The sequence below is a fragment of the Nyctereutes procyonoides genome, unplaced genomic scaffold (assembly GCF_905146905.1).
Source record: "Nyctereutes procyonoides isolate TBG_1078 unplaced genomic scaffold, NYPRO_anot_genome, whole genome shotgun sequence".
NCBI lineage: Eukaryota > Metazoa > Chordata > Mammalia > Carnivora > Canidae > Nyctereutes > Nyctereutes procyonoides.
In genome coordinates this window covers 167,739-189,157 of record NW_026575120.1, presented here as the reverse complement: position 1 = coordinate 189,157, position 21,419 = coordinate 167,739, and the positions used below count along the sequence as shown (strand labels likewise).

At 36.4% G+C, this 21,419-nt stretch overlaps 1 protein-coding gene across 19 annotated transcripts in view; it reads left to right on the top strand.

The window, feature by feature from the left end:
• The window catches only part of PCM1 (pericentriolar material 1), an 88,022-nt gene that overhangs the window by 35,207 nt on the left and 31,396 nt on the right, over window positions 1–21,419 (top strand). For 14 of the 19 annotated variants that reach the window (XM_055334982.1, XM_055334973.1, XM_055334975.1 and 11 more), the window contains 9 exons: window positions 1,571–1,774; window positions 3,109–3,328; window positions 3,431–3,576; window positions 4,093–4,280; window positions 5,531–5,702; window positions 7,839–8,197; window positions 16,094–16,258; window positions 18,481–18,537; window positions 21,153–21,325. In XM_055334982.1, coding sequence (XP_055190957.1) covers window positions 1,571–1,774; window positions 3,109–3,328; window positions 3,431–3,576; window positions 4,093–4,280; window positions 5,531–5,702; window positions 7,839–8,197; window positions 16,094–16,258; window positions 18,481–18,537; window positions 21,153–21,325 — 1,684 coding nt within the window. The remainder of the gene's footprint in view (window positions 1–1,570; window positions 1,775–3,108; window positions 3,329–3,430; window positions 3,577–4,092; window positions 4,281–5,530; window positions 5,703–7,838; window positions 8,198–16,093; window positions 16,259–18,480; window positions 18,538–21,152; window positions 21,326–21,419) is intronic. The other 5 variants (XM_055334978.1, XM_055334979.1, XM_055334987.1 and 2 more) reach the window with 1 other exon arrangement.

Genomic DNA, 21,419 nt, shown 5'->3' with positions numbered 1-21,419 from the left:
TAAGAGAAGTGTTTAAATCTTCTTTTAATATCACCTACCTGGGGTGCCTGGGTGGCTCAGTGATTGAGTGTCTTTCTTTGGTTTAGGTCATGATCCCGGGGTTCTGGGATCAAGTCCCACATTGATTCTCCCTCTGCCTAGATCTCTGCCTCTCTCTGTTTCTCATGAATAAATAAATAAAATCTTAAAAAAGAAAAACAAAACCACCTACCTAAGGCATGTGAGGTGGGCAGGCAGCTTCATTTCCCCTCTTAGCACAAATCTGCTCTTTCCAGTGAGGCTAATGCTTAAGCATCACCTTAGTGACTTAGTTTAACTAAATCCAGCTCTTTTCTGACTTCTCAAGGCACTTGATCAAATGGTGATAATAGGTTTTCTTGAGCGTATAAACCTTATTTTCTTAAGTTTTACACTTATAAAAGTGAAACACTTGTTACTTTGTAGTACCCAACAGGCCAGAAATAAGCACATTTTTATTTAAATGAGGAATCTCCTGTTTGTAAATTTAGTTTTGGAGTATCTGGGTGTCTCAGTTGGTTAAGCGTCTGACTCTTGATATCAGCTCAGGTTATGGTCTTGGGTCATGAAGTTGAGCCCCGCATTGGGCTCCACACTCCGTGGAGCTTAAGAGTATCTCTCTCCTTCTGCTACCCACCCCCTTGCATGCTTGCTCACTCTCTCAAAAATTAAGAAAATAAAAAGTAATGCTTTAAAAAATGTAATTTTTAGAATTTTCACTTGAAATTTCCTATTTAGAATATTTCTAAAAAATTAGCCATCTGTAAGGTTGGTTAATTACTTACCTATATGGGAATATTCAGAGATAACATTTTGAAATGCAAATTTGTTGTGACTTTTGGTATCCTCCAGTGGCATTTCTGGAACATTGCACCAAACCTCTTTTCCTCATGGAAGAGCTTATTCTGTTTTGAAGTCCCAAACACACTTTATCAAATTATATCATAGTATTTTTTTTCTCTTCTGAGTACCACACATCTGAACTTTAGAAAAGTTCTTTGGATAGTTTTGATAAGCATCTATGTTTGGGAACCATGGCTCTAGAATTGTGCTTTCCAGTGTGGCAGCCACCATACCTATATGTACTTGTTCGTATTATAATTAAATAAAATTAACAATTCACTTTCTCAGTCCCACTAGCCACCTTTTAAGGGCTCGTTAGCCATGTGTACCTAGTGGTTACTATATTGGATGCACATATATAGGTCATTATTACTATTGCAGAAAGCTCTTTGGACAGCTCTGATCTAGAAAACTGTTGCTCAAGAAGTTAAAAATTGAAGGGGTTTAGTTTAGGAAAAAAATTCTAGGGGATACACTTACAAGTTATTTGAAGAATTGTTTTGTGGAAGGCACAGTAAACATATTCTGTGTATTAGCAGTGGAGAGAGTACCACCCACCTTGGTACTATAATTAAGTGAAATTTTATACAGGCACACAAGTTTCATATGCATACATGCATACATGATACAATGACTGGCACATAGTAGATGGTAAAGTATTTAGCTGATCTCCAAAATGATCTCTTACTTTTTGGCTCTTAATCTCTAGAACCATGGCAACATGGGGAGGTTCTACCCAGTGTGCACTAGATGAAGAAGGAGATGAAGATGGTTACCTTTCTGAAGGAGTTGTTCGGACAGATGAAGAGGAGGAAGAAGAAGAGCAAGATGCAAGTTCGAATGATAACTTTTCTATGTATCCTCCTAACAGTGCGAATCATAACTCTTACAGCATAAAAGAAACTAAGAATAGGTTAGTTTCACTGTCTTAACTTTTTCTTGGATTCCTGAAGTCTCAGGTCTTTGTGACACTAAGCACTTCTCTATTCTCTGAACCAGCTGGGTATCATAAATTCAGTTCAATTCTGATACTAACTACTTGGAGTTAGGGCAGTTGCCACAAGTTAAGGGCTCAGTCCCACAAGATTGCCCTCACTTCAGTGCTAGTTGCAAGCCCCAAGTCTCCATGTGCTCATACTTCTGTCTGACTTGGCTAAAAATTTGGGGGTTCCCACGAGCCCTCTTTAAGTTTCATAATTTGCTGGAACAACTCATGAACTCTGCTTGTTATAAAGGATGCAACTCAGGAACGGCCAAATGGAAGACATGCATAGAACAAGGAATGGCTGGGGGAAGAGGGTTTTCTCTGAGTGTGCCACCTTCCCAGCACTTAAATGTGTTCAACCCAAAAGGTCTCCTAACCAGCTTGGTAAGGAGTTTTTGTAGAAGTCTCATTCCCTAGGCATTGGCCATTTACATTAAACTCGCTTTAGTGCCTCCCTCTCTTGAAGATTGAGGTGGGGCTGAAAGTTCCAACCCTGCAAACACCTGGTTGATTTTTCTAGTGACCCATCCCCTTCATGAAGCTATCTAGGGCCTGCCAAGAGTCATGAGCATGAATTTAGCTATGGTTGAAAGGGGGCCATTATGAATATCAAAAGATACTTCTGTCTCTCAGGAGTTGCTGAGAGTTTTGGGAGCTCTGCTAGCAACTGGGAAAAGACCAAATATATTTTTAATTGTATAAGAGTTTTGTCAAGATCCCAGCTAGACTGGATCAAGATTCATAAGCATTGATCTTTGCTAAGCAAAGCTGTTTGGGGGAGCTAAGCAAAACTGAAAATCATAGATAATTGAAAAAGGCCTATCAACAAAATACTCATTTACATTGTTATTTCTAACAATGAAAAATGTTTCACGAACAAAAGATGGTTAAGGAGTTCCACTTGATGATGGAATGTCTTGTGGCTAAGTTTAAAGCATGAAGAATGGAAAAATGCTTGTGATACAGTATTTTCATTTTGTAAAATATAGAATTACATGGACACTTCTGTATAAGACATAAGTAAAAAAAAGTGTAAAAAATTAAAAATGATAATTGCACAAAGCTAGAAATCTGGAATTCCCATTCTCCACCCTCTCCCCTGCCCTCCACCTCTCCCTCATTACCATAGTTTTGAAGTCCTTTGAACTTAAACTTTGATCTTAAGAAAATACTGGTCTACGAACCATGGTATCAGGATGTATTACAGATTTAAAAAACCAACTAATCACATATAGTGACCTAATGCTTTATATCTGCGTTAGGTGGAAGAATAGTCGCCCTTTTACAGCAGATGGAAATTATCGTCCTTTAGCCAAGACAAGACAGCAGAATATCAGCATGCAACGTCAGGAAAACCTTCGTTGGATGTCAGAACTCTCTTATGTAGAGGAGAAAGAACAATGGCAAGAACAAATTAATCAGCTGAAGAAACAACTTGATTTCAGTGTCAGTATTTGTCAGACTTTGATGCAAGACCAGCAGGTAAAGTTTATTATGAAAGTAAATTTTTTAATCTTGTTTTTGAAGCAGCGCCCATTTTTCTCAAGTCATCAGTAACTATCATGACAATTCGTCTTTCCACAGACGCTGTCTTGTCTGCTGCAAACTCTTCTCACAGGTCCTTACAGTGTTATGCCCAGCAATGTTGCTTCTCCTCAAGTACACCTTATAATGCACCAGTTGAATCAGTGCTATACTCAGCTAACATGGCAACAGAATAATGTGCAAAGGTAATCTGTTTGTTAGAAGCAGTAACACTATAGTAGATGCTAAAACTGAGCATGTGTGTTATGGTTATTTTCTGGGAGTAAAGGGTAGAAGCAAAATGGAATATTCAAGTATTCTGTATCTCTGAGAATTTTGTAAACAGTGATTTGCCCAATGTTTCCCTTTAATACTATAGACTTTAGTTTTTAAAAATTTTCAGTGTTCAATTTCATACTTACATTAAGTGAACTGTATGGTATGTGAATTCTCTCTCAGTAAAGCTTTTAACAACAAAAGTGAATGAGTTTCTTATGTTTTGCTTACTTTGTGGCCGAAGCGGTAAGTGCAGTTGTCGTTCCAAAGGCCAAGTTACTGAAGAAAGCCTGCCAGATGAGTAGGTGTGTCTGGTAGTAAATATCGAGACAGTCCACCTCTTCTGCATGCTCATGCATCACTTTTTACATGTATTTTTTCTAAAAGTATTGTAAATAGAAGGCTGTATAACTGATTTGAGTTACTGACTTCTTAAATATTTATAGGTTGAAACAAATGCTAAATGAACTTATGCGCCAACAGAATCAGCACCCAGAAAAACCTGGAAGCCAGGAAAGAGGCAGTAGTGCACCACAGCCTTCTCCCAGTTTATTTTGTCCTTTCAGCTTTCCATCACAGCCTGTAAATCCATTTAACCTACCCGGGTTTACTAATTTTTCATCATTTGCACCAGGTAAGTGACTAAAAACATAAGAGGAAAATAAATAAATGCAAAGTGCTTGAGAATATTGTTTGTCTATTGCGTGGATTTTTATCAGTCTCCTGGAATGGTAGGAGGTATGTGCACAGAAAGTTAACGAACCCTTCTGTATTGATTCTTTATAGTGAAAAGGTTGAAATGGTTGCTAATGAAATCAAGTAAACTACTATGAATGATTGCTTAGCCTTACACCTTTGAATTATTCAGCAACTGTTTATCAAGGAAAAAGGGAATTAACCCATCCTGTGGCTGCTGCACACGAGGCCCTGTGTAGAAGATTAGGAGATAAAAGATGATTAAAGCAGTGCTCTTCCAGAGGAGCTTCAAGTCTTGGTAGGGAGATATACTTCTAGACTAAAGCTTCGCGTAAGCTTAGATTTAATTTTATTCAGCTTCAGCTTTTTTTCAGACTTTTTTTTCTGCGTCCGATATGTCTCAGATACTATATAAATGACTGGGATTCAGATAAGTAAAACTAACAGCTTAAAGTAATTTAGAGTCCGGGCACCTGGGTGGCTCAGTGGTTGAGCATCTGCCTTTGACTCAGGTTGTGATCCCAGGGTCCTGGGATCGAGTCCCACGTTGGGCTTCCCACAGGGAGTCTGCTTCTCTCTCTCTGTGTCTCTCATGAATAAATAAAATCTTAAATAATAATAAAGTAATTTAGAGTCTTGTGAGGAAGCTAGGAATGTCAGTAGTGCTTAGTGGAGTGCCATGGGTGCAGTAGCAGTGGTACAAATGAGGGGAGTGGCCTCCTTTCCTTAGAGCAAAAGATAGTCAGCATGTGTCCTGTGTCATTTGCTCCTTCCCTCACTCCCCCCCAGCATGTTATTTAAAGAATGAGTTATTCCAGTTAGTAGCTATTTAATCTTTGAGCTGATTTTCTCCGTAATAGAATTAATACCTATGTCATAGTGTTGTTCCGAGCATTAAACAAAATAATTGGCAAATGCCTACAAGAGTGTGTGGTACTGGTAATTTGATGAATGTCAAGTACTGTTACTTCTAACTTTTAGCTCTGAAGGGGATTATTTATCTTTGTATTATCAATGCCAAAAACCTAGTGGGCTGAACTCTCTAACAGTGATTGAACAAATCAGTGTTAATTTATATATAACAGTTATTCCGGTGGATTTGAGCCACACATCTACTTAAAACTGTCTTTTAATTTCGTCATAAGACCTTTAGGTACTTCTTTATTGATATCTTCTTTTATTTATTAGGTATGAATTTTAGCCCTTTATTTCCTTCTAATTTTGGAGAATTTTCTCAGAATATTTCTACACCTACTGAACAGCAGCAACCATTAGCCCAGAATTCTTCAGGGAAAACAGAATATATGGCTTTTCCAAAACCTTTTGAAAGCAGTTCTTCTATTGGAGCAGAAAAACAAAGGTATTTGATTGTGAACATAATCCATGATATTCTTAAATATCACTTTTGTGATTATATCTTATATACACAATTTGAAAACAGGGAGGATGCTTGTTATTGTTCAGCTTGTTAGCGTTGAGAATATTAAACTGATATCTTACCAAGTGTCTTCTCAGGCATACATTTGCCACTAATCCTGTTAGAACAGTTCAGTGTTTTAGTCAGAGTGTCCGAGGTGATTCATTTTGGAGGGATAAGACCTGACACAGTGTCTTTTGCCTTGATTTGATATCTGTCCTTAAGTTCACTTGAGAGCTAGAAACTAATACTAGATGAAGGTTGTAAGATATTTGACCTACTTTAGATTAGATCTCATCTCCTCCCCAATATCTCAACTATTATAGGTAGATTCCCTGAATTAAATGGCAGGAGATAACAAGAGGTCAGATGAAACATTGTAGTCTTGAGCTGGGGTCAGAAAACCTTTCCTACTGGAAAGCACTTGATAATAAATATTGCAGACCATATAGTGCCTATTGTAACCATTTATTTCTGCCATTTTTGCACAAAAGCAGCCATAAACAGTATGTGAACAAGCAGCTGTGTTGTTCCAGTAACACTTTATCTGTGGGTACTGAAATGTGAATTTCATATAAATCGTGTCACAAACTATTTTTCTTTAAATTTTTTTCCTTTCATCCATGTAAGAATATAAGAATTTATTTTATTTTACTTTATTTTTGTAGAAGAATCATTTTAGGGGTGCCTGGGTGGCTCACTTGGTTTAGTGTCCCCGACTAGATTTCCAGTCATGATCTCGGGATGGTGGGATCAAGCTTTGTGTGGAGCTCTGCTGAGTCTGCTTGAGATTCTTTCTCTCCTCCCTCTGCCTCCCCCCCCCCCACCAAAATAAATAATAAACAAATAACATCCTTTATTTATTTTTTTTATTTTTATTTATTTTTTTTAATAACATCTTTTTTTAAAAAGGGAATCATTTTAGTTCTCAGGCCATACAGAAATAGTCAGCAGGATGAATTTGGCCTCCTGTAGACTGTAAGTTTGCTAATCTTGTCTTAATTTGAACTCTATAGGTCAGTGTCCTAAATCATGTTCTTTGGAACACTGTTGTTCCTGTGAGATTCTGTGATAAAAATCTTGGGCATCTTGCTCACTGTGTTCCCTTCTAAGACATTTGTCTAGCACATTGGCATGTATAAAGTTTTGAGAAATATTGCAGACATATTTAATGTCTGTTTTCCAAACTTAGATGATCAATAAGTACTTATTAACATATTAAAGGATGCCAATGTTTAGCAGATAAAATTTGGAAAATGACACCAGACCATCAGAACTAAACTAGACTTAATGTGTGGAGAAATAAATTACTAATTATACCAACAGTTGTTTTCACCAAATTCCAGTTCTATTTGAGTGGATTTAAGGGAACAGATCCATGTATATTCCCAAACCCTCTACTACATATGACTCTTTCTCAGCTATTCCTCCAAGTGTTTTGTTTTTCCCTTGTATGTCCCATCCTTTTTAAAAAATTTTCTACCCCCCCCTTCCCCCCTTCATGAATGCTAGACCTGTTTTTGAATTTCTGCTGGTGAAAATGGTTTAGTGAGAAGGATCTAATACTAAAGTTAGAGGGGCACCTGGATGGCTCAACTGGTTAAGCATCCAACTCTTGATTTCGTCTCAAGTCATGATCTCAGGGTTATGAGATTGAGCCCTGTGTTGGGCTCCAAGCCCAGCATGGAAACTGCTTAAGATTGTCTCTCTTGGGTACCTACCTGGGTGCCTCAGTTAAGCATTTGACTTCAGTTTAGGTTGTGATCTCATGGTTCTGAGATTGAGCCCCAAGTGGGTCTCTGTACTCAGTGGGGAGTCTGCTTGTCCCTCGGCCCCTTCCTCCACTTGTACACACACACACACTCTCTCTCTCTCTCTCTCTCTCTCTCTCTCTCTCTCAAGTAAATAAATCTTTAGAAAAAAATTCTCTCTCCTCCCTCTCCTCTGCTCTTTCTTTAGAAAAAAAAAAAAGTTTAAAGGAATTTAGTACATTAGCCTATATAATATTTATGTATTTCTGTGAAAATGTTTTTATAGCCTCTATCATCATAACTGTAAAAATTTATTTTCATTGGTAAGGAATCAAAAACAGCCTGAAGAGGAGGTGGAAAACAGTAGGACAGCGTGGTTATATGACCAAGAAGGTGAAGTAGAAAAACCACTTATCAAGACTGGATTTCCAGTGTCTGTAGAGAAAACTACAAATAGTAATCGTAAAAATCAATTAGATACCAGCCAAAGAAGACGCCAGTTTGATGAAGAGTCGTTAGAAAGCTTTAGCAGTATGCCTGATCCAGTAGATCCGACAACAGTAACCAAAACTTTCAAGACGAGAAAAGCATCTGCACAGGCCAGCCTAGCATCTAAAGATAAAACTCCTAAATCAAAGAGTAAGAAAAGGCATTCTGCTCAACTAAAAAGCAGAGTTAAAAATACTGGTAAGTCTTAAAATTTGTTAAATATTGTTCAGTGTAAATGTTGGTAACTTTATTCTGGCCTGTTGACATACTTCGTTTCATTATAGCTAATTGGATAAGCACTGTTTGAATGAAGTTATTTTTAGTCACTCTTACAATTTCTAAAATTTATCAAATAGGTTTTATTTTTATTTTTTTTAAAGATTTTATTTATTTATTCATAGAGACAGAGAGAGGCAGAGACACAGGCAGAGGGAATCCGATATGGGACTTGATCCTTGGGTCTCCAGGATCACACCCCAGGCTGCAGGCGGCGCTAAATCGCTGCGCCACTGGGGCTGCCCTATCAAATAGGTTTTAATCTAGATATTTTAAGACATCATATTTATTCTTTTCTGTGGTTCTTAAAACTTGTATTTCCTGTTTGGTTACTATGAGCATAGAAGATGTTTTCCAAATCTTGTAGGTTGCTAAAAACTGCCAAAATGCCCAGCTTTTACTACTCTTTTTGAATATTACATCTTGTCCTATACCCAACACTTCAATTATGATTTATTGTTATATCTTTGGTTGATTCATTCAGAGAAATTTGGGCCTGTAACTACATTGCAGTCTTTGAATATCGTAGATGAAACCACCTTTTTTTTTTTTTTTGAAACCACTTTTAAAACAAGTTTGCTCTTAGTCCTTTAGGAAATTAACTTTGGTTAAATAAGGTGAAACATTAACCCATGTTTTATTGAATCTTGTCATTGTAGTGTTTATTGCATGTAATTTTTTTTTAAAGTAGATTTTCTTTAATTTTTGAAAAATTTACTCAAGTCTAGTGCTAGGTAAAAATAGTTTTATTAACTAGAATCCGGAATATTCGAGTTAAAGGATGCTCCTTCACGTTTGCAAGGGATGATTTTTGGCTGTGGCTTTGAGAGGTTGTTCTGGATTTGAGGAGTTAGTATTTGGTGCTTAAGATCAAACTACTTGAGACTTATAATGACAAAAGTTTGAAAAATCACCGCATACAGCTAACTCTCAAAAGTTCACAATATATGCAAGGATATGAAGGTCCTAGGAAACTTGATGGTAAAAAACCCACTTGTAAACATTTGCAGCATTCATCTTATAATGGTTAATGAAACGCTTGAAAAATCTGATGAAAACTGTGGATATAGGAAAGAATAATACCTGCTTCTTTATTTCATTTCAGTTCTTTATGTATCCTTCATGTCCTTGGCTTCTGCCCCTACTCCTATCTGAGGAGTCTGATTTGATGGTGAAACAAGCAAATTTAAACAGGGATGTAGTTTTCTCAGCACACACGTTATCCTTAAAAATATATCAGTTAAGTAGGTTTGGGAGGAGCTGATTTTATGTAGCAAATTAGTCAATGATTCAAATGAATGGAAATCCACCTACTCTGCTTTCTCCAAGATTACTTTTGGTGCCACCAGAGGACATTTAAATAGGTAATGAACCACGGCCATTTTTAGAGAGTGGCTCCCTGGGTAACTCATCAAACTTTTTATTCTCTATTACCTTGCCCCTACAGAAATGCTTTTTGTCATATGAAGAAATACTAATACTTATTTTCCATCATTTTCACATTTAGCCAGTTAATGTGGGTGTGCTATGGCAGTGCTTCTTGAACTTTAAGTTTCTCCTTGAGAACCTGTTTAAAGGCAGGTTGCTTCTGTCTAGGTGTAGGGATCGAAAGGTCTGTATTTCTAACAAGTGCCATGTCTTGTTGATCTTGGTTTGTGGACTTCACTTTAAGTACCAGGGTCTTAAGGGACCCTTAAGCCAACTAATGGCTGTGTTTACCTAAACCTAGAAATAATTGGTATATTTGCATTTTTGAAACCCCTTTATTCTGAGGAGTTACGGTTCTGTATATACAATGCAGCTTTTTTGCCTCAAGCAAAGATTGACATTCTGATGTGTGCTCTCTTCTTGTAGAAGTATAAAAATACCTGCCAGAAACCTAACATACACATTTTTTTGACAAGCATTCAAGACCCATCTGTCAGTCCTACTTTAAAGCATACACCAAAGACTTGATAGCAGAATCCAACTAGTATGCAGATTAAGCTAATAAGTAGTGAAATCAAGTTAACTAATAAACCCTGCAACTAGTATGCAGATTAAGCTAGTATGTAGTGAAATCAAATTAGCTAATAAACCCTGCAACTAGTATGCAGATTAAGCTTAATAAGTAGTGAAATCAAATTAGCTAAACCCTTGGTATCCCAAGTGTGAACCATGGACGAGCAACACCAGCATCATCTGGGAGCTTATTAAAAATACACTCTTTGGGGCACCTGGGTGCCCCAAAAGTAGTTGAGCGTCTGCCTTTGGCTCAGGTCATGATCCTGGGGTCCTGGGATGGAGCCCCATATCGGGCTCCCTGCTCAGCAGGAAGTTGGCTTCTCCCTCTCCCTCTGACTGCCACTCCCCCTGCTTATGCGCTCTTTTTCTGTCAAATAAATAAATTAAATCTTTAAAAAAAAACAAAAAACCTCTTGGGTTCCATCTTATGCCAACCAAATGAATATATACTGTTTTTCAGTATGCATTTTAGCAAAAATTCAGGTGTTTTTTTAAATTAAAAATTTTTTTTAAGATTTTATTTATTCATGAGGGACGAGAGAGGCAGAGACATAGCAGAGGGTAAAGCAGGCTTCCTGTGGGAAGCCTGATGTGGGACTCAATCCCAGGACTCTGGGATCACGATCTGAGCCAAAGGCAGATGCTCAACCATTGAGCTACTCAGATGCCCCAAATCCAGGTGTTTTAATATGAGTATGTGTTCATTAAAGTCTGAGAGGCACTGAGCTAGACTAGTGCTATTTTATGGGATAGGAACAGCCATGATTTCTTGGGCAAAAGAATATTTACTTGTCTTAAATGTAGGTGGATGGAGAGAATATTGGAAGGCAAACTGTAGTAACAAAAAGAGTTAAGGTGGGATGAGTCAGGAAAAGAAGATGAGAGCAGCTGGGGAAGGAAATATAGGATGTGACAAATAGACCAGCGTGATCGGACTTAAGTTGCTGCCTTGAGAAAGGCAGCACAGCCAGTTATACTGTCCCAGATTTTTACTGGACTGAACTATTTGTGTGTGTTTTTGCACTTTTGGACAGTTTTCAGAAATGGCATGTGAAATCGTCATTTAACTTTGTTTCCAGTGATAGTATGTATTTTAGGGATCCATGGGTGGCGCAGCGGTTTAGCGCCTGCCTTTGGCCCAGGGTGCGATCCTGGAAACCTGGGATCGAGTCCCATGTCGGGCTCCTGGTGCATGGAGCCTGCTTCTCCCTCTGCCTGTGTCTCTGCCTCTCTCTCTCTCTCACTGTGTGCTTATCATAAATAAATAAAATTTAAAAAAAAATTTAAAAAAATAGTATGTATTTTAATGTATTTTAATCTTTAGAAGGTTTTCATATGAAAAGGTATATATCACTTAATATGAAGTAAGGTTTTACAAATTATGAGATAGTGGTAATCTTTTTAAACTTGTATTCCAATTAAGGCTTTCTGAGTTGAACATTTTTCTTTGCCTTTCTGTGTTTCAGGTATCAGACCTGTAATTTAGCTACAGTCTACCAGGTCCGATCCCTTTTATATGAAGGGATCATATAGTCTAGACCTTCCTCATTCTTTTCTTGGAAAACTGAATAGAACTGTTAATGTACTGTAACCGTTCCTGAGTGTTTTCATTTCTTTTTTCTTCCCTTTACTATTGTTTACTAACAAAGATAGAGATGAAATGGCTATCAAGCATTAGGAAGGCCAAGGCCTGACAGTTGTGGCCAGGAAAGAAACAATCCTTTTTAGATTCAGAGAGTTTATTATTTACCCAGGCAGAGAAAGAGTAACAAGGAGTCCCAGCTCCTTGTGTTCTTTGTTCCATGTGCCACAAGGGGAACACTGAAACAGAAGAGGCCACGTGACAACTACGGCCTGCATGGTGGGACCCCTGCTGTTGAGGAGCCATTGCTGTGTTGCAACTACAAACCTGTTTATAGTCTGGAGGTGTGTCCTCCGAGTGTGGGAAGGAAAGTTCTCCTATTTCATCAGAACCCAGGAGGAGATAAACTCTTCATGACAGGAGGAGGCGGGAGGAGGCAAATGAAAAAATGGCCACGTAGCAGTTCCTCACAAACCTCCTATGTTCTTGAGTTCCCTGCTCCAGGAGGCTCATCAGGCCTTTTGGCAAGACATTCAGCTGCAGTCCTTACCTTTGTGGCCTATACAGGCCACACTGAGGAACACTGAGTCATGTTCCTAAAGTGGAGACATAACTAGAACGATTTTTTTTAAATATCTCACCACTCATGCTGCGAAAAACAGATTGTGGTCAAGACAAAGAGCAATGAGTGGGATAGGAGGTCATACCCTTAACGGCAATGACATCATGTGGTGGTATTACAGTAGCTGGCCTAGGCAGTGTAACTCAGAGGTATCCTGAATCTTCACTAATTCTCCATTTTATCTACTACTTTTGGCAGCTAGATATCCTTATTGTTGGACCTGTTTATGTGAAGGTCAAAAATAACTAAGAGGGCTCTTTTTCCAGTAAGTTTCATGCAGAATGGATCAGAGTGGCTAGACTTTAGTCTGAGAGACCAACAAAGAAACTAGGAACCGAAGTATAAGATGATAAAGTCTTAGCTTGAATGTCGGCCTTAAAAATAAAAAGGGAAGGTTAACTCCAGATTGGATATTACAGAGAATAAATTGACAGTTTATTGGGAACTTGTTATTAGCAGAGGAGTGGCTATAGTCTGGAGAATGTAGGTAGCAAGGCTTTAGGTTCTGTTGGCTCATTCAGTTACTGCCAGGCAAAGATCAGAGCTCTACAGTTCCTGGAGAAAACTTGGTTGGAGGTTGCTTCACCTTAGGAGTGAGACATCCAAGAACTGTCAGTATGCCAGTGAAACTCGGCAGCAGTTGAGTCCAGCCTTAAGGGTAGATAGGAGTCCCCACTAACCCAATGAATATAAAAATGCATGTAAAAGGGACCAACCGCGAGAGAGAAGACACAGAAGCAGAATACTGGAACAGGTAAAATCGAGTAAAAGCAATTATTGAAGGAAATACAAAACCCTAAAAACATTTAAGCAGATTGAATTATAACAAGTTCTGTAGGACTAGAAAAAGTGATTTTCACATTTAATGTTTAAACAAATGTTCAAAAAAAGATGACTGGTATTAGGTCCCAAATTACTGGCCTAGAAAATTGAGGGGAAGAATTACGCCATTGTACAGGGCAAAAAGGACTAAGATAAAATCAGGAGGAAAATGATTAGAGGCTTAATGACAAATCTTGGAGATAGGATATATAGAGAATACTAAAGGTGGGGGAAAAAAAAACGGGTAGAAAGGTACTCCTTAAGTAATAAGAAAGGAGAATCTTTAATGAAGAGAGACTGGAGACTACAGATCAAAACAGCTATTGTCCAGCCAGCAGGCAAGTGGGAAAGTATACACATACTCCTGTGTGTATTCTGATAAAATTCCTTAATTCCAAGTAAAAGGTAAAAACCTCCTAAGCTTCCAGACTGCAAGAACAAGTTACACACAGTAGAAAGAACAGATATCAGACAACAGAGGAAGTAGAAGACAATGAAATAATGTCCATACAGACAAAAGTACCACAGCTCAAGAATCCTATACTCAAACTAGAGCCTTCACTTGTCATGATGAAAAGATCTTCGTATATCCTATCAGAAACAACATATGAGTCAGATTAGACCTCTTTATAGGGAAAGGTAAAAAGGAGAGGTAACAGTTCAGTAAAGAAAATAGATCAATCTCAGTTACTAATACAAAATCAAAAGTAAAAGAGCCAAATATATCTGCCAGTATATCAAGAAGAATATCAGACTGTTGTCAATAGGATTTATTATAGACATGTAACCATGGTTCATTATCAGGAAATCTGTCAACATCATTTTCATATCAACAGTTTGAAGGACAGAAGTCTCATAATCCTAGTGGTAGATGAGATAAAATTTGGAATTATTCCTAATAAAAATTACAAGTAAAATACACCCAAGAAGGCAGTTACTTAATATAATGAAAAGCGTTAGCAAATTCCAGTCACAAACACCACTGTAAATGAAAATACTCCAGATATAATCTGTATCAAATTCAGAAATTAAACAGGGTTTCTGCTCTATCACCATCATCATTAGCATTGTTTGGAAAGCATTATGACAAATTAAATAATTGGAATAAATATTGAAAAAGGGAAACATTTTTATATTTTCTGAGAGAGCCAAGAGACCTTGGAAAATAATTACTAAATTTAATAAAGTAGCTGGTTATAAAATAAGTATGCAAATATTTTTCTCTAACCTAGTAACTGTAGAATGGGAATTAGGGTTGGTGAGAATACTCTTCCCATAGTATCCAAGGTTTTTTTTGGGGGGCGGGGGGAATTCTTAGGAATAAATAAGGAAAAGTACTAGGTCTATAAGAAATTGTAAATGTTTTTGAAATACCCCAAGATCAAAGATGTAAAGATCAAGATCAAACAAGATCAAACAGATGTAAAAAATGTAACTGTGTTTTTAGAAGAGAATGTGTAAAATTACTAAATATCAGTTCTCCTTGAATTAATAAATGCCTTTAATGTGATTCATTTTGAATCCCTGTGGACTGTTTTTGAAATTAAAAAAAAAAAAATCCTGATGCTTATATGGAAGGACAAAGTCTAAGAATAGCCAAGAAAAGAAACTACCTACATAAGGACTTGCCTTACCAGATGTTTAAGCATTCTGTAAAACTTATGTGGCTAAAAGAATGAAGATGGTTGGGGATCCCTGGGTGGCGCAGTGGTTTGGTGCCTGCCTTTGGCCCGGGGCATGATCCTGGAGACCGGGGATCGAATCCCACATCGGGCTCCCGGTGCATGGAGCCTGCTTCTCCCTCTGCCTGTGTCTCTGCCTCTCTCTCTCTGTGACTATCATAAATAAATAAATGAATAAATATAAATAAATAAATAAATAAATAAATAAATAAATAAATAAATAAATATTTTAAAAAAAAAGAATGAAGATGGCATTGGAATAAATAAGTTAAACAGATAGAATGCCCAGAAATAAACCTCAATAAACATGGAGATTTACTATATTGACCAGGGTTGCATTTTATTTCACTGGGAGTCTGGTAGGTATTACTAAATATCCATGTGAAACAAAATATAGTTCAATTTCTTTTTTTTTTTTTTTTTTATTTATGATAGTCACACAGAGAGAGAGAGAGAGAGAGAGAGGCAGAGACATAGGCAGAGGGAGAAGCAGGCTCTATGCACCGGGAACCCGACGTGGGATTCGATCCTGGGTCTCCAGGATCACGCCCTGGGCCAAAGGCAGGCGCCAAACCGCTGCGCCACCCAGGGATCCCTATAGTTCAATTTCTAACTTGTGCCATATAGGAAGGAAAATTTAGTAGAATATATGGATAACCTATGAGTGGGTAAGATATTTTAAATCAAGTCCTGTTACACACAAGTTATAATAAGGCAGACATACCTAACTCTAGTATGCCCATTACTCTTCTCTCGGTTAAAGATGTTTTATGTAGATTGGATGTGATTCTTTCCTAATATTGAAAAATGGTTAACTTGGAGGCTAGCAGAGATTTTGGGTCCTACAAGGCCTACAGTATAGTTTGAGGTGGGATGTACTTATTAAGGTGGTGTCAAAGGATGATGAAGTGTTAGAATATAGTAGTATTACTTCATGATTTCAAGGTTATCACAAGACGCTGTATTTACTGTTTTGAATTCTCTTTACACCAGGCCTTCACAGCATTCTAAATTGAGTTACCTGTACTGTTTCACTATGGAAATCAGTTTCCCTTTCAGTTTGAGTTAGTTGCAAATGATAACAGTTATCACTTTTTTTACTCAAGGGTATGAAAGTGCCAGTGTGTCTAGCACATGTGAACCTTGCAAAAGTAGGAACACACATTCAGCCCAGACTGAAGAGCCTGTTCAAGCAAAAGTATTCAGCAGAAAGAATCTTGAGCAGCTGGAAAAAATAATAAAATATAGTAGGTCTACAGAGATATCTTCAGGTATGTTCTTTTTTGGTTTGCTTTAAGGGTTTCATCTTGGATTTGAAAAGCAATTGGTGTGTCACAATTTTCTGTCCTGTGCAAGTCCTTGACATCAAGAAATGTAAACTGAAAATATTTTTTAATATTCTGATACTAGCTTTTGACACTTTCTGATGCAATTCTAAGCAAAAAGGTATAGTTGATAGTAATTTGGAGCTGATGTGAAGTTCTGAAAAATCTCAGAATAAGAATTCGATATAAAATCATATCATTCCCTGCTTCAAATCTTTGGCTTCACTGTGGTTACAGGGGAGAGTCCAAGTGCCTTAATGTAACATCTGGCCAGTGGAGATTTGGCTCCTTCTTGCGTATCTAGGCTCTTTTCTCCCCACCCTCTGCCTTGATGTTGCCTCTTTCCCTGGCACAGAACTGAAGTTTTCCCACAGCTATCATGCTGTTTCTCACCGCAGCAGGTGTCTCTTCTGCCTCCAGTCCTTTTTGCTCTTTGTAAGCCTTTTTCTCTACTGGAGTCTTAAAGATTAATTCTGCAACTCTGAAATTGCATCACATCGAAGCTCAGATAAGTTTCTCTTTCTCCTTTCTTGTTTCTGTTGTAGCCTGTGTAAATCTCTTCTGTTGCCCGTGTCACATCTCGTGCTTGTTTAAGTGTCTTTGTCACCTTTTTTAGCCTCTTGGCAGCAGATAAATACCTTTTCATATTTGTGCCTTAAATGTTCCCATGGCATTGGACACATGGTAGGCACTTAGTATGTGCTGATTGAATGAAGGAATGGAGTTGTACATGTTTGCCACTGTTGTACTCTAAGTACTGGTACTTTCCTGATTCATAACAAGTACATCTCAAAGAAACATGGTGAGGGGGCAGTAAATAGAGATCCTCAGCTCTCAGGTGTCAATAAGAGCTTTGGTAAAAAATCAGAGTAGTAGTACTGTTTGTATTATGCTTTACTATTTAAAAACTAAACAAATGTACTCCTCTCATTTGAGCCTCATAGTGCTTTGAATTGGTTTTTCCATTTTGTAGATGAGGAAACATGGTCACAGTATCCCTGCTTTTTCCCCAGCTTCATAAAGAGCTAGTAACATAAACTGGTACTGTTTTTCTTGAAAGCTTCAAAAGTTGTGACCTTATCTCAGTAATTGTACTTATCTATGCTAAGGAAACAAAAAGGAAAAAAAGTTGGGGTTCAGTGTTGTCTGAACAGTATGATTCCAACTATGTTTAAACAAAAATTGGAATGCATAAAGACTAGAAGAAAGTATATCAAAATGTTAAGAGTGATTTTATGATCTTTAAACTCTTATGTATTTTCTAAACCTTTCATAATTAAGTATTTCTTTTTATTTAATCAGAAAAGAAACCTCACATTTGTTTGTATTTTGAACCAACTTCCTCACAGTCTTATTGCTAGGAAATGGCAGAGTGAACGTTTTAATCTTGGCCTTCTCTCAAGTCTAGGATCCTTTTGGCAAAACTATCAATTCTGACACAACCCCTACATTTTACAAAATTTAGTAATTTTCATCTCATCTCATCGTCTTTATCGAAGAATGAGATCTTCAAAGAGTAAACAGTTGGTGGAAGTTGGGGAACGGCACTAAATTGAAAGGCAGGCTGTTTAATTAATTGGATTATCAAGTTACCTAAATAATAGTTATAGGACTTCAGACCTTATAACTGTTACTTAGAAAACTATAATGATTGAATTTTGGTGCACTAAACAAATCCTTGAATTGTATAAAATATACCTTGTGTGTATTTACATATTCATTTTCATCAAAGACTTATTTTTAGATTTAATCATTACTTTCAGATTCTTTATAACATAGACTAATGGTTTTTGTTATATGATTACTGGGGTGCAGCATATTTGACTGCTAGTACTGAATTTTACAGTCCTCTTGTCCCTCAGGAGTTGTAGGAGGTTCACTTTGATGTGTATGCTTCTGAGAGTGAACAGCAGAAGTTTATTATGTGATAGCCATCATCAGTCACATTAAGTTTATATATAAGCTTATAGCAAGTCTTCTGATATTTTCCCTACTAAAATTTTTAAACAAATTATAAACCATATTTTGTGATAATATTTCAGTTCAGGCAAACAGTTTTAAAGAAATTTGCTTTTATTAAAAAAAAATTCACTTATTCATATTATATACCCTGTCTTTACTATTCATACACATTTTATGTTCATCCTTATGTCTGCCCTTTCCTACAGCACATGCTAGGAGAATACTACAGCAGTCTAACAGAAATGCATGCAATGAAGCACCAGGTAACAACCTGCTTAGTTTTGGTGTCCACTTTTTGTTAATTTTTTTCCATTAGTCTTAAATATTCTTATTTTTATTGCTCTGATTTTTTTTTAAGATATAGCTTAGTGTATATATGTCATTTGGCTAGTAAAAGTGAGAGAGAATTCATATTCATAAAATTCTGAAGGCTTTCATTTGTAATTCTTGGGTGGTAAAATTTTCTTGTTCTCATTTTCAATTACTGTATGTAACATAGCCAACACATTCATAAGGATAGTAGAAAAAAATTTTTTTTAAATTGATTGTTTTATTTGAAGTTACTTATTTTATATTTCTTAAATGCTTAAAAGCATTAATGTTTTTTGAAACAATTTTTTCCCTAGCTTTACAGTGATTTGCAGTGTTAAGTATTGTGTGTAACTTCTGTTGTGCTTACTTTTCATTACTAGTCAGTATCTATAAAAAAAGCCAATAAACCATTAAATAAAATCGATGACATGCAAAGACCATGATAAATAAAAATACATGGAAAGTTACAAAGATTCCAAAATACCGTTTTTGTCTTTACACTGTGTATTTTCTTTAAACATGTTTCTGTGTGACTTAGAATTATAAATTATAAATATTAATGCCTCCTGCACTATACATAAGTGAAAAAGCTTGTTATGAATCTTAGGAGATTCTAAAAAGAAAAACAAAGATTTAGCACAGACAACACTTGAATTATATTTTTGACACTTCCTAAAGAAAAGAACTCTGAAAATAGGATAAAAATAAGATGGATTCAGAGAAACCTGAGTGAGATCAAGGGTTTTGCTAGCCTACACTAATGCATTTTAGTTTAGGAGGAGAAACTGGCAAAAACTCTCCACCTCTATTTTAGGGCTAGGGAAGTGTGGGCAGTGAAGCATGTGTTCAGCATAATTCATTATTCAGGAATAATTTCATCTTTAATGATACATAATTTAAAATGATAATTTTATATATGGAGGTATGACAGATGTCATTAAATATACTTTATGATATCTTTGAAATAAACATTTTCTAATTGGTCAAACTACAGTATATAAATTGGAAGTTTGCATATTAAATTATATCTTCTTACTTGGATTTTTCCTTTAAGGTAAAGATTTACTACAGAGATAATTTTAGTTCCTACTTATACCATATTTGAATATTTTAAAACTATTAACGTAACTTTTAATATTTTATATTTATTATTTTATAATAATTGTAGAAATTAGGACCTGAAGATGTTAAGATATAAGATGTAAGTTAGTAGGAAGCTTTTTCTTTAGGCCTCATTTGCTTTGCATATTTTTACCCTCTCTTGCAAAAAGTGAATTAAATATTTACAATCTTTGTATATTTATTTAAAAAGCACAATATATTTACTCAATATTTTAAATTCTTTTTCTTTGGTAACTTGTCACACATATTTGCAGAACCCAAATATTTAGCTACCCATGGTTCTACTGTTGCTCTAGAAAGGGTACAGAGTTTGATAGCTAGACTAGCTACTTAGAGATTTTTTTTAAATATTTTATTTATTTAAAAATATTTTATTTATTTTAGGGGCACCTGGGTAGGTCAGTGGTTGAGCCATCTGCCTTTGCCTCAGGTCGTGATCCAGGGGTCCTGGAATCAAGTCCCACTTCTCCCTCTGCCTAGGTCTCTGTGTCTCTCTAAAATAAACTCTGTTTTTTAAAGAGTTTATTTATTTTAGAGAGAGAGAAGAGTTCATGTGTGCACGTGTGAGAGTGGGGAGGGTTGAGGGCAGAGGGAGAGAATCTTGAGGCCTGTGGAGGCCTGTGTGAGGCTTGATCTCACGACTCTGAGATCATGACCTGAGCAGAAATCAAGAGTCTGATGCTTAACAGACTGAGCCACCCAGGTGCTCTAGAGGTTTTTTTTTTTTTAATAGAGAACTCAAAATGGGAAGTTTCTAATTAGCACTCTTAACAATAAAGGTTTGAATATATACCTTTAACAGTGATAATTCTGTGTTAACAAACACATATAGCAGAATTGTTGAGTGATGCCTAGATTTTGTGGAACTAAGAATGTGTATTGGATCATGCCAGTCTGACTTACACTGAGTAAGATACTAGCAAAATTGACCTATATTGTGTTACCCTCACAAATTCAATTTTCCATCAATGCAACATAGCTGATTTGAGAATTAGTAGTCCTAACTAAATAGACCTTAAAATAGTAACTTTTATTGCCAGCTTTCAGTTTATTTTAAATATTAACTAAAAGAATTTCCTTCTCTGTAACAAAGTTACAAAGTTCGTATTAGCAAAAAAAAAAAGTTATTTGTAGTTAAATTCCGTTCAAGTGCTGAAAGATTTCCACTGGTCATTCCTATGAAATGTGTAAAATTTTCCAGTAATGCTAGGTAATATTATTCATACATTTAAGTATTTTCTCTATAGTATATATCTTGATATTTTTGAGACTATTTTTATCTTGGTAATTTTTAAGATTCTTTTTCTACTTTAGAAGTCCTGAAATAGAATGGAGTCTGTTCTGATTTTTAAGTAATTTAAACCTAAATAATGATACCAGCTATTAGAAATTGTTAGGAATGTATTTTATCATTATTACCTTCCTGATCTTTTATATCTTCCAGAAACTGGGAGTGATTTTTCCATGTTTGAAGCTTTGCGGGATACTATTTATTCTGAAGTAGCTACATTAATTTCTCAAAATGAATCTCATCCACATTTTCTTATTGAACTCTTCCATGAACTTCAGCTACTTAATACAGACTACTTGAGACAAAGGGCTTTATATGCATTGCAGGTATCTGGTACCCAACATTCTTTTTTAACCCTTTCTGGTACCGATTTTCTTCATGATTTTACTGTTTGCTTTCTTACACTGAAGTACATCCTGT